This window comes from Manis pentadactyla, chromosome 15 (assembly GCF_030020395.1).
Source record: "Manis pentadactyla isolate mManPen7 chromosome 15, mManPen7.hap1, whole genome shotgun sequence".
Classification (NCBI taxonomy): domain Eukaryota; kingdom Metazoa; phylum Chordata; class Mammalia; order Pholidota; family Manidae; genus Manis; species Manis pentadactyla.
This window is the reverse complement of record NC_080033.1, coordinates 15793098-15807194: the sequence shown is the minus strand read 5'-3', so window position 1 is coordinate 15807194 and position 14097 is coordinate 15793098. Positions and strand designations below refer to the sequence as shown.

The window sequence follows — 14097 nt, the reverse complement described above, 5'->3', positions numbered from 1 at the left end:
TGGAAAGCTAATGCCATTCTAGTGACATGGATTCAAGATTGCAAACTTCAAGGAGGGAAACCTAGGTAGGAAGCTATTCCAGTATTTCGAGAGAGAGATACTTTGTATTCGGTATTGAAGATAGAAGAGTGTATTTAGGAGGAAGACTAGGCGGCAGCTGCTGAATCCTCCCTATGAGGAAGAAGAAGAAAATGGTACTGGAATGATTTTCACTTTTTTGGCTTGAAGGTTTCATGCTGGGTCTATAGTGTGATCTCAAAATATTTCCTTGCCTAGTATCCCCATTTTTTAATAGAAATTCTTCCATTGTATTATCCCCAAAGTACTGAACACTTATTTTATACCAAATACTTTTAATATGTTATTCCCAAACCTCACAATGAACATAAGAGATGGTTAAATTCTTATTATACAGATTGAGAATTGGGGGCTCAAAGATGAGCTAATTTCCCCAAGAAAATAAAGCTTACCATTAACAGTTTGAGTTCAAACCTCATACAACTGAATCTCGTACCTCTGATTATTCAGTAGTAATATACTGCCTCCCATTATATCCTGTTCTGTTCTCTCTGACCTACAAATACCCTTCCTGTCAGTTGGTTGGCACCATTGTAGTGCATGTGCTCTTATTAAGTCCTCTCTTTTCTCCTGATATAATAATCATCACAGAATTCCAGAGCAAATAGTATTTTCATTAAATCCCAAATAGATACCTTATCTCTCCACAAAAGAATCCTCCCTATCCACCACTCATGCTGGATTCATTCAACTCTTGACTTTTCTTAAGCTATTCTCCCATCTGGATTGCTACTCTCTATTCCCTTATTGTTTGTTAAAGAGACCCTGGGCCTCCCGTTCCTAAATCTGGATCAGTGCTGTCCAGTAGAACTTTCAGCAGTGAGGGAAATGTCCTATGCCTCTGATTTCCAGTACAGCAGCCGCTATCTGTAATTGGTTCACGAACACTGGAAAAGCAGATAGTGCCATTTAGGAACTGAATTTGAATTTTTACTTAATTTTAATTATGTTAAATTTAAATAGACACTTGCTAGTGGCTGATATAATGGGCAACACAGCTGTAACCAGTGGCTGGCAAACTTTTTCTTAAAGGGCCAGACAGTGAATATTTTAGGCTTGTAATCAATGTGGTGGCTATGTTCCAATAAAGTGTTATTTATAAACATTGTTGCAGGGCTGCAGGCTCTAGTTTTTGGACCCCTGGGAATCTCCCCTTAGTCATATTAATTTAATCCTGACAACAACCCTGTAGGTGTAATCATTCCCCTTATTTTACAGTTCACACTGTGGATGCTCTTATGCGTGTGTGTGTGCATATGCTGTCAGATTGTATATGTGCATGTGTGTGTGTGTATGTTTAGAGCCATCCTGTAACAAGAGGTAAGACTAAAGCAGCTGTATATTTAGCAAGCTCCCCTAAGCAATTCTGATGTATTGCAATGTTTGGAAATACTGTCTCATCTCACTATGTGATCTCTCCTCATTCTTCTTTTCTCATCCATTAAAAAAAAAAATTCAGTTTAATTCTCCCATTTTGATTGAAGTTTTATTTCTCCCAAACAGAAAAATGTGAGTGATTGCTTTCATATTTTCTTTCAGTCCTGGAACCAAGATATAAGACCAAGAAATTATTTCTGAAGAAGGAAATTTATGAAATAGATTCAGCCCAGTGGGAGATAATGGAAAGACTTACAAGACATGACCTTCAGTGCTCTAGTTTCAGAGATGACTGGGAATGTGATGGCCAGTGTGAGATACGACACAGCTCTCAGGAGGGACATGTCAGTCAGCTGATGCTCACCCATGAAGTCCTGCCCACTTTCAGTCAGCATCCATCCTTCACATTACAGCAGGTCATTAATAAAGAGAAATACTGTTCGGCTAAGGAATATAGGAAAACCTTTAGACATGACTCACAGCTTACTACACATCAAATAATTGATACCATTGAGAAGCCCTATGAATGTAAGGAATGTGGAAAGGCCTTTAGACATCCCTCAAGACTCAGTCATCATCAGAAAATTCATACTGGCAAGAAACCGTTTGAATGTAAGGAATGTGGAAAAACCTTTATTTGTGGCTCAGACCTTACTCGGCATCACAGAATTCACACTGGCGAGAAACCCTATGAATGTAAAGAATGTGGAAAGGCCTTTAGTAGTGGCTCAAACTTCACTCGACATCAGAGAATTCACACTGGTGAGAAGCCTTATGAATGTAAAGAATGTGGAAAGGCCTTTAGTAGTGGCTCAAACTTTACTCAGCATCAGAGAATTCATACGGGGGAGAAACCCTATGAATGTAAGGAATGTGGCAATGCCTTCAGTCAGAGCTCACAACTTATTAAACATCAGAGAATCCATACAGGTGAGAAACCTTATGAATGTAAGGAATGTGAAAAGGCTTTTCGTTCTGGTTCAGACCTTACTCGACATCAGAGAATTCATACTGGTGAGAAGCCCTATGAATGTAAGATATGTGGGAAGGCCTATTCGCAGAGTTCACAACTTATTAGTCATCATAGAATTCATGCTGGTGAGAAACCCTATGAATATAGGGAATGTGGGAAGACCTTTAATTATGGCTCACAACTTATTCAGCATCAAAATTTGTACTGGTGATAAGCCATAGAATGTACGAAATGTGTGGGAGGCTTTTAATTACATCTCAAAATTATTCAACATCAGAGAATTAACTTGATAATAGTCCCTCTAAAAATAATATAGAAACATCTTATTTGGTGACCAGAAAAAAATCATGTAGGCAAAACACCCTATGAATAAAATACATTTTGGAAGTCATTTATAAAAGCTCATGTTTCTCTTGACATCAGATAATTAGTGAATAATGAGAATGATGCACTTTTGTCACCTTCCTAATCTTATCTTAAACATCAGAGGAGTCATGCTAAAATAGTCCTGTGATTTACATTCTTTTTCCCCTAATTTGTCTGTAATTGTTATATTCTTAACCTTTTCATCCATCTTAAACTTATGTGACTATAAAATTCCAACTGTTGACATTATGGTTTATAAAATACCTTTATTTTTATAATACCTTTAATACCTGAGAGAAGTGACCTTTATTTTTGAAGATTGGCTTATTCTTTTTGCTCTTTTCAAAATGTACTCTTATTTTTAAAATTTCACGAACAACTTTCCCATCAGTAAATAGAGATCCTTTTATAGTTTTATGGTGTTGCCTTGTGTTGCTGTAATATCGATCAAGTCCCTGTTGGTACACATTGTAGTTTCCTCCTGAGGTTTTACACACATTGCCTAGATGGACCTTCTCTTGAGGCATATCTGTATTCTTGATTTTAATTGGAAAATAAAGCTTGAATGTATTTTCCTTACAAAAAATTTAAAGACCCCATCCTTATACTCATTTACCTTCCCAAAAGGATAGTCATTATTTGTTCAATATTTATCCTTCCTGAGCATTTTTCTGTTTTTAAACATATATGTCTCAGTAGAAATTATAAAATGGGGATAATTATAATACCTACCTCATAATTTTGTGAGGATCAGATGAACTAAGACACTGAAAGTGCTTAGAATTGTGCCTGTCATAAATTGAGCCACTGAATTGTTCATCATTGTTATTGCCTTCATCATTATTATTAGTATTATTTGTTGAAAAAGTTGTTCCACAGACCTTATTCAACATCAGGCAGAATATATAATTGAAGAAAGACCCCTTGAGAGTAATAAATTTTTAAAGTTTTCTGTCATCACTTATCTCCTATGGAATATGAAGTAATCTTGGGTGTTGGTGGGGAAAGTAATGTGTTATGTGTGGGGAGAACTTTATTCAGACTGTCATCCTTTTTACTACTTCATATAATACCTAATACAAAACCAAATGGATATAGACAAAACATTGGTGACAAGAAGTGTGAAAAGAAAGCATTTTGTTTGAAAAATAATGGATATATATATATATACAGAAAGAAAATTATAATTACCAACTTAAAATGTTATATTGAATATACCACTTCTTTCTGATACACCTGAAAACCTAAACAAAATTATTTTTTAGGAAAATAAAAATTACTAGTAATGACTAAAAGAATTAGAACTCTTGGAAGACTGCCTTTTAAACACAGGATAAAGCAGAAATTTAGCATGAGGTATTGTAGCTATTACTAATGAAGCACCAAAACCAATTTCTTTTCAGGCAAAATGTTATCAAGTATTCAAAGAACTGTTTGTTATATAGAAGTGGGCATTCTGTAACATACTCTACCATAATCTTGATGTTAGAAACCAATTAGGAGGACAATAAAAAGGAAGTTATTTTACAGTATCATCCATGAAGGTATAGACAAGCATACCAAAGAAATTAGTAAACTAAAGTATCTATTAAAAGAACAGTAGAAATGAACCTGGTTGGGACAGTAGTTAAAGAGGATGCTCAGGGCTCAGTTCCAGCTAACTGATGCTGTGAGGAAGTAGAGGCCCCATTTTGCCAGCTCTTCGGACTTTGAGAGAATCCAGAGTTTTTTTAAGTGTGTAATCGCCCTTAATTTTTAAATGGCTGCTTTGATTTTTATTTAAAAACATCATGAGGACAAAAGAAGATAGATTGACTTTACAAGTGGCCTGTGGGTTACTTTTGTTCTGGACACTAGAGCAGTAAGTGTGCAAGAGACTTGTAGGAGTTTTCAATAGGTCAAATCCTTTGGTCACATGAAATTTTTTTTTTATTAAGGTGTCATTGATATACACTCTTATGAAGGTTTCACATGAAAAACATTGTGGTTACTACATTCACCCATATTATCAAGTCCCCCCCACATCCCATTGCAGTCACTGTCCATTGGTGTAGTAAGATGTGGCTCCAAGGAAAGTTAGGGGAGGGGGAGGGAATAGTACCACACCAGATAATTTATCCAGAATTTCTTAGGTGTGTACAGTTGTAGATTAAAAATATTTCCAGAGACAAAGTAGCTAAACTAAGTATAAAGGTTGTTTTTAAAAAGGACTTGATCCAGCCCTATTATTTTCTACATGCATTAAAAAAAATTCTAAGCATCATGTAAGGTAAAAAATAGGGTATGTTTTATATGTTGTATACCCCATTCCTAAGCTATACACACACAACTGAAAATGAAATAGTTAGCCTATAGAGGAAAAGTAGACCATCACAATTTTGTGCTAGCAGCAAATACGTCACGGGAATTATATACTGTGTTCTAGACCAAGAGTCAGAAAGTTTTTATGAGGGACCAAATAGTAAATATTTTAGCTTTTGCTTTTGTGGGCCGTACTATTTCTGCTGCAATTACTCAACTGTGCCATTATAATGTGGAAGCCTACTAAAAGTCCTGGATTAAAAAGATCCTGAAGTGAATGTTCCACAGCTTAGCTTGGTTTAGGTTAGTGTTTTGAGATGGACTATTCCTGAATCTCAATTTTCATGCTCTGTAAGCAGCTTCCTACATCAAAAGGATAGCATTCTGTGGAGGGAAAAGCCACATATCCCAAGTTTCTGTAGGTTGTCCTTCCGTGCCCCACACCCTTACTTCTTAGATCTCATGTTAGAGGTTTTTTGTTTTGTTTTAGACATTGAGTTCCTTTACTTCTTACAGGTTCATGCCTTTGAAATATTTCATAATTGAGAAAAGTAGAGTGGGCAAAATATCTGCCAATGAGAGAATCAGTAAAGACAGGTCTATTGGTTTACATTACTATCAAAATGAGAATGGCTAAATGAAATTTTATATTCTCTTATGAGCATATTTTAAGTCATTTACTGAGTTCATCTAAAATTACAGTTAATGCATTTGCACCCAAACCAATGAAACAAGACGAGACAAAAAAACGGTATCTCTGCCCCTCTCTGTTCCTCTCTCCCTTCCCCTCTGTCCATTTCCTTCTGAGTAATGTTTAAACCTCGTGTGCACATACCCCATGTATTTCTTTGTGCTTAAACATTAATGAAAGTTATTTTAGTATATTTAACTGAATATTTTACAGATTTCTTTGTAACTTGTTTTTTTACATTCAGCTGTACCTTTTGGATTCCCCTTCAAGTCAGTAAATGTTGATTTAACTTAGCTTTTTTAATGGTTATAGTATATTAGTATACTTGTACTAACATCCATTCAACTATTCCCCAATTATGATATTTCATATTGTTTCCTCTTTGCCACTTAAAAGGAGTGCTGCAATAAACATTCTTATATTATATTCTTGTCTGTTTTATTTTTGTTAAGTAGGTTCCCCAAAATATTTTTATTTTCAAAGCTCTTAGGAAGGTCTTACTGGAAATTTCAGAGGGCAAGAGGATAAAGGAACTGTGTGCAATTTTTCATATACATGTTTATGTGGGTTTTTTTTTTATTAAGGTATCATTGATGTACAATCTGATGAAGGTTTCACATGCGCAACATTGTGGTTGCTACATTGACCCATATTATCAAGTGCTCCCCCCCCCCACACCCCATTGCAGTCACTGCCCATCAGCACAGTAAAATGCTATAGACATAGGCTTAATATTTTAATCCATCTGGAATTCAATTCATTATTATATATGGTGTGAGAAGAATGTTTTGTTTCCATCCAGAAATAAAGCCAGTTATGCCAAAACCAATTACTAAGGTATTCATCATTCTCTTACTGAATTGAAATGAAAATGCTGTTTATCATATATTAAATGCTTATATCCTAAAATCTATTTCTGTGCTCTGTTTTCCAGCAATCGTTGAGTTATACTTTTCAGTAACTTGGAAGTAAAGATACCTGTATTATTAATATATAGTTTTTATTTGGAAATAAAGCCATATTTCTTCATTAGAATTTTAAAATTATTTTATTCAATTCCAGTAAAAAAATCTCTTTGGGATTATATTTTGAATTTTGTTCAATTTAAATAGAGAGGCTCCCCAAATGAATTCACAGTTGACATTGAGTGAATAGTCATTAATGCATGTATACCTTGAAATTTCTGACAAGTCCTTATCCTCTAATATCATTATAATGTAAAGTTTCACAATACTTAAAATACACTAGTAATATCTGAAATTTTAATCTTTTATTAGAGTATTAATTATGATGTGATAGATTATCTTTTATAATCTGAAAGATAAAATTATCCATCTCACAGTTATACCTATTTTACTTTCTTATTTCATGTTTTAGACTTGATGACAGTGGGTGTTGGGCAGAACTTTTTACCATATTTTCTTCATTTTTACAGACTGAAGGATCAGTTTTTGAGGGTAATTTCTGCTTCCTATTTTCATCCCTAGTCATTTATGTGTCATAAATGATTTATTGCTATGGTGAAATGTGTTAAAACTCATAAATCACCTCCTTCTATTTGACCATGAATTTCTCACATTCCCCGGGGGAGGCTGTGATTCTCTGCGCCTACCTTGCAGGCCCAGTGCTCTGCTTGTATGGGTTCCAATATCTAGGGTTTAAATGAAGTATTAGGTTGTGTATTTTAACTCCAGATTCTAGCTGCCTCTTTTAATAAATCATTACCTACATAAATGCTCTATTTCTCAATTAGTGGAGAAAGCAGGAAGAATTTTAACTCCCACAGAAATTTCTACCACAGTCACCTTTGTTTCATTTATCCTTTAATGGGAACACATTGGTTAGAGTCAGTTTGTTCTACTTTTTGTTAATTTGAGTAGATAAGGATTTATTCAAAGAATATTGAGTTGCTCATGGAAAAACAGTGCTGAGGAACGAAGACGGAAAGCCAGGGTCAGTGCTGCAAGTGAAGAACCGTGGTGAGGTCCGCACTGCTGCTGGACATGCATCCCCAGCTTACACTCCTGCCAGCATGAGTGCTGGACTCGGTGCTCCTGCTACTGCCTCCTGTGTACCTGAGGTTACTTATCACCCCGCTGGACTCTCCATAGTCCCTGTTCATTTGTTCCTTGCTGTTCTGAGATATGTGTGTTTGCTGAAGCCCAGGTCCCATCCCTGTGCATTAGCTGCTGGGAAGACAGATGCACTTTCAGTTTAGGGAGCATCAGCCTCTATTTAAAGATGGGTGTTTCCCGTGATAGCAGAGGTGCACACATTGGTCAGCCAGATGCATGGCCAGTGTTCACAAGATGGCATCCCACTAACATATGTCATTCTTCCCATAACAGGAAATGAAGACCTTACTGAAAGTAATACAGCCTTTCCTCATTCAACTGAAAATATAATGGGTAGCGTCTAAACCTCCTCCTGTCTGGCAGGATCTCCTGGGTAGGCATTCGTAATCTTTTGTCTAAGCTGTAACAACTTACGTAAAAGGAAAAGGAGAGTAAAGAAGAAATGTCGTAGTAACATATAACTGTATATCAATTACATAGATACTCCAGTCTTTCTGTAAATGAGGGTTGTGACCCATTCTTTTTAGTTAGCAGATTGGGGAGTTTTTAAGGCAAAATGACCCAAAACTTCTTTAATAAAGGATCTGAATTCTTTTTGGTTACTACAATTTTCTATCAATTTTTACTACTGGAAATGATAGCAGGAATTAGCCCAACAGAATCTTTGGGTTCTATCCATGTTCCATTTGAAAATGTCAGATCCCTTGAAAGCCAGGATCCATCAGCCTGGCAAACACCAGTCTACCCCTCCCTGCCTTTCACCCCAGCCTTTGGTCTGTTGCCCATGGTCACAAGCACCGAATAGCCAAATTACAGTCTCATTTCACATTTTATTGGAGTCACTGGTGAAAACATTCCTTCATGTTTTCTCTATATGATCTTAGACAAAGTATCAAAATTTCGGTAATATTTTTGATCTTTAGGTTTGACTTTATAATTAGTCTTTCAGAGTATCCTGATATTTGATTATAGTAATTAATGTTGCAGATATAAAGGGAGAGGAGCATGAGAAACAGTAACACCCTTGCAAGTCAACAACCTCAGACAAAGTAATCATAGGATCTTCAAGCAAAGTATCTCTAATGATGCATCTTAAAGTTTATGTTGTCCACTAAAGTATAGTTATATGAACTTGTTTTTTATTTGCCTAATTCATTTTTTCCATCTTTAATTTCAAACTTGAATCCTTAAGTTACAGATGTGTTTTGTAAACACCATGTAGTTGAATTTTTAAGTCAATCTGACAAACTATCTCAGAGTATTAGATCCATTTTTATTCACTGTATTTACTAATATACTTGGCTTTAAATATACCATCTTTATTTGTGCTTTTCTGTTTATCCTGCCAGTTCTATATTCCTTTTAACCTCCTTGTTCTCTTCATGATTTAAAAAAATTATCATTTTGGTTTTTACCTCTACTAATTTGGAAATTCTACATTCTATTTCTATGTTTTTGTAAGGGTTACCTCAGAAAATACCAAAATCATACCACAACCTGTGAAGGTCCAAAACATTACTCACTCCCATGATAATAGAACTTTTATCTACCCACTTCCCAATATAGATTACTATTCTCTTGTATTTTTCTTTTCTTTTTTTTTAAGCCCCATAGACATGACTTTTTTAAAGTCAATGATCATTCACCTTTGCCCCCATGATTCCTGTATACTTTTTCATTTCTTCTTGTGCCTCAGCACTCCCGTCTCGGGTCCTTTTCCCTGTGTCTGGCTATAGACTTCCACAATAGACGTTATTTTATTTCAGCTTCTGTATATTCCACTCCCTTGACTTTTCAGTGCTGCTGTGAAAAGTCAGCTGTCAATCTAATGGCTACTTCGAAGGTGATTTATCCTTTTTTTCTTTTGCAGCTTTAAGATTTTCTCATTGTCTTCAATTTTGTGCAGTTTCTCCATGATGGGTCTAGGTTGGGGACTTGAAACAATGGTTTAGAGACTTTTATCATCTTTGGAAATTATTCATTTACGGTTTCTTATAATACTGAAGTTCAGTTGCAACTCCAACTCAAGGTATGTTAGACCTTCTTACCTTCTCACTCTATTTTACATATCTTCTAAACTCTCTTTGGTATATTTCCTTATTTTGTCTGTCTGTCACAGACTCTAGGTAATTTCTTTTTATCTGTCTTTCAGGTGATTTTTGTGTCCAATTTTGTGCTCAAACGGTGCACTAAGTATTTAATTTTGGTTTGGTCCTTTTTCAAATCCATGTAATTTTTATAGCTCTCTTACACATATTTTAAGGAAATAAAATCAAGCTTTAAATACAAGCCAAATTCTTTGGTTACTTGTGATTGTGATTCAAATGAAAACCTATTGTTGCTTGTCTTGTGTTTCTGTAGATTTTCTCTCACAGTACCTTGTTTCATTGTAGACTTAGTTTCTTTTACCACATGCTTCCCACTGCCCTTGAAAACAATTATTTGTGAAGATTCCCTGAGATCAAGAAACAGTTGATATTACTTCTGCCAGGTAAGGAGGGCAGCTTTGGAAACTACCTCAAGCAATGATCAGAGCTTGAATTCCTGTCCCACCAAAGTTATGTCAGTTCAGGCCCCAAACCTGCTTAAGAGCTAGTAAGCATAATATCTTACCCTTTTAGAATTCCAGTGTTTGTTCATTCTCTGAGAAACTGGAGGTTTTCCAGCATTTGCTGGAAATTTTTTTAGGCTTGAGTGGCTATTAACAGACTGACTTTAGAGGCAACAGCACTGACTTTTATATATCTTTGCGCATTTCCCATGCAGACCTTCCTTCATGGACCACTTGCACTCCTCTCCCAGAGGTGTGGCAAAACCTCAGCCTGTTCAGTTTGGCCCGCTGTGCTTTCCAGTGAATATCTGTTGGTGTTCTTTTGTTTTTAGATCACTTCAACTGCCCCATTACTTCCCTTGGTTTCCTTCTTTACAGACACACCATATAGGTACTGTGTTTTGTTTTGTTTTTTCCCCCACCTGCTTATATTTGGGCGTTCATGGTGATACCATCTGTATTAGTTTGCTGGGATTGTCCTAACAAATTACCACAGACTGGGTGGATTAAGCACAGAAATTTATATTCCCACAGTTCTTTGAGACGACTAATCCAAGATCAAGCTGTCAGCAGGTGTCTTCCTGAGGCCTCTCTCCTTGGCTTGCCGATAGCCACCTGCTCGCGCCAGTATATCTTCAGTGCGTCTCAGTGTATCGTTTCCTCTTCTTATTGGGACACTAGTCAAACCACCCTAACAGCCTCATTCTAATTAAATCACCTCTGTAAATGTCTTGTCTCCAAATACAGCCTCCCCCTGAGGTACTGGAGATCAGGCTTTCAGCATATGGACTTTAAACCCCCATAAAATTGCCTCATCTACTTTTGCTTAAATGTTGTCAACAGGTTTTTGGTTTTGTTTTCTGATTGCTCTATTTTTTTTCCTATTTGCTCTTATTAGTTTTTTTTATTAAGATGTCATTGATATACAATCTTATGAAAGTTTCACATGAACAACATTGTAGTTTCAACATTTACCCTATTATCAAGTCCTCACCCTACCCCATTGTACTCACTGTCTATCAGCGTAGTAAGATGCTGTAGAGTCTTTACTTGTCTTCTCTGTGCTGTACCACCTTCCCCGTGCCCCACCTACATTATGTGTGCTAATCATAATGCCTCTTAGTCCTCTTCTCCCTCCCTCCGCACCCACCCTCCCCAACCTCTTCCCTTTGGTAACTGCTAGTCCCTTCTTAGAGTCTGTGAGTCTGTTTGTTCGTTTTCTTTTTCCTTCAGTTTTGCTTTGTTGTTACACTCCATGAATGAGTGGAATCTTTTGGTACCTGTCTTTCTCTGCCTGGCTTATTTCACAGCTGATTGCTCTATTTTTATATGGGGATTTGGGAAGATTTAAAAGCTGTGCTGCTGCAGCCATGATTTTTCTAGTTTGTTTACTAGCTTTACTGAGGTAAAATTTCCATAAAATTCTTCAATTTTAAGTGTACATTTGGTGAGTTTTGACAAATGTATATAATCATTAACTTGTTACCACAATCATGGTAGAATGTTACCATCACTTGCTCCACATCACTAATCATCAGGGAAATGCAAATTAAAACCACAATGAGATATCACCTCACACCAGTAAGGATGGCCAGCATCGAAAAGACTAAGAACAACAAATGCTGGCAAGGATGCAGAGAAAGGGGAACCCTCCTACACTGCTGGTGGGAATGTAAGCTAGTTAACCATTGTAAAAAGCAATATGGAGATTCCTCAAAAAACTAAAAATAAAAATACCATTTGACCTGGGAATCCCACTTCTTGGAATTTACCCAAAGAATACAACTTCTCAGATTCAAAAAGACATATGCACCCCAATGTTTATTGCAGCAGTATTTACAATAGCCAAGATATGGAAGCAATGTAAGTGTCCATCAGTAGATGAATGGATAAAGAAGATGTGGTACATATATACAATGGAATACTATTCAGCCATAAGAAAGAAACAAATCCTACCATTTGCAACAACATGGATGGAGCTGGAGGATATTATGCTCAGTGAAATAAGCCAGGTGGAGAAAGACAAGTGCCAAATGATTTCCCTCATTTGTGGAATATAACAATGAAGCAATACTGAAGGAACAAAATGGCAGCAGACTCACAGACTCCAAGAAGGTACTAGTGGTTACCAAAGGGGATGGGTGAGGGAGGGTGGGTGGGGAGGGAAGGAGAAGGGGATTGAGGGATATTATGTTTAGTACACATGGCGTGGGGGATCACGGAGAAAACAGTGTAGCACAGAGAAGGCAAATAGTGAATCTTTGGCATCTTACTACACTGATGGATGGTGACTGCACTGGGGTATGGATGGGGACTTGATAATATGGGTAAATGTAGTAACCACATTGTTTTCTCATGTGAAACCTTCATAAGAGTGTATATCAATAATACCGTAAAAAAAAAGAATGTTACCATCACTTCAAAAATTTCCTTCATGCCTGTTTGTAGTCAGTCACCTCTTCAACCCCTACCCTTGGCCCTTGATAGCCACTGATCTGCTTTCTGTCCACAATGTCACCTTTTCTAGAGTTTCCTATAAGTGGAATCATATAGTATATCTTTTTTTTTAATTGAAGTATCGTTGATATATAATCTTACATTTGTTTCAAATGTACAACACAGTGGTTCAACAGTTACCCATATTATTAAATCCTCATCCCCTCTAGTGTGGTTATTATCTGTCAACATAGATGTTCCACAATCATTGGCTATATTCTCCATGCTGTATAGTATATCTTTTATGTAAAGCTTCTTGTATTTAACATAATTCTTTTGAGATTCATTCATGTTGTTCTGTGTATCACTAGGTTATTCTTTTTTTCTGATGATATTGCATTGTATGTAATATTCTAATTTATCTGTTCACTAGGCGTGGTTTCTAGTTTTTGGTAATGCAAATAAAGCTGCTATTACCATACACATACAAATCTTTGAATTAGCAGGTATTCGTTTCTTTTGGGTAAATACATAAGGGAGTCATGTCTGGGTTGTATGCTGAGTTCAACTGATCAAGTTCATTCAACTTTATGAGAAACTGCCAGACTGTTTTTAAAAATAATATACCATTTTGCATGTACATCACCAATATTTGAGCATTCCAATTGTTCCATATCCATGCCAACACAATATTTTTCAGTTTTTTAAAGAAAGTTACCATTTTAATGGGTATATAGTGTCATCTCATTGTTTTAATCTATATTCACTTACATTTTAATTTACATCTCACTGTTTTAATTTACTAATGATACATATCTTTTCATCTAGGTTTTGTTTTATGTTATTAACATCTTTTTTGGTGTTGTATCTATTAAATCTTTCATATATTCTGGGATTTGGTTTGTAGTTTTTGTTGAAAATTTTTACATTTATATTCATGACAGATATTGGTTTGTAGGATTCGTTCCTCTGATTTTTTTTCTAGTTTGATATTATGCTAATACTGGCCTCAAAGCAAAGTTGGAAAGTATTATTTCCTCTTTTGTTTTTTGGAAGAGTCTGTGAAGACTTGCTATTAATTCTCTAAAAGTTTGGTAGAATTAACCAGGAGGCATCTTAGTTCAGTCTTTTCTGTTTGGGTAGTTTTTAATTATTAATTCAATCTGTTTATTTTTTATGGATTTATTCAGATTTTCTATTAGTTCTATACTCAGTATTTTACGTCTTTCTAGGAATTTGTCCATTTCAT

At 35.9% G+C, this 14097-nt stretch overlaps 1 protein-coding gene across 8 annotated transcripts in view; it reads left to right on the top strand.

The window, feature by feature from the left end:
* The window catches only part of ZNF566 (zinc finger protein 566), a 34960-nt gene extending 27962 nt beyond the window's left edge, over positions 1 to 6998 (top strand). For 3 of the 8 annotated variants that reach the window (XM_057493486.1, XM_057493490.1, XM_057493491.1), the window contains exon 5: positions 1618 to 6996. In XM_057493486.1, coding sequence (XP_057349469.1) covers positions 1618 to 2639 — 1022 coding nt within the window. In that variant the 3' untranslated portion in view covers positions 2640 to 6996. Of the gene's footprint in view, positions 1 to 1617 lie in introns of all 8 variants that reach the window. The other 5 variants (XM_057493488.1, XM_057493487.1, XM_057493489.1 and 2 more) reach the window with 4 other exon arrangements.
* The last annotated feature ends 7099 nt before the right edge of the window (positions 6999 to 14097 follow it).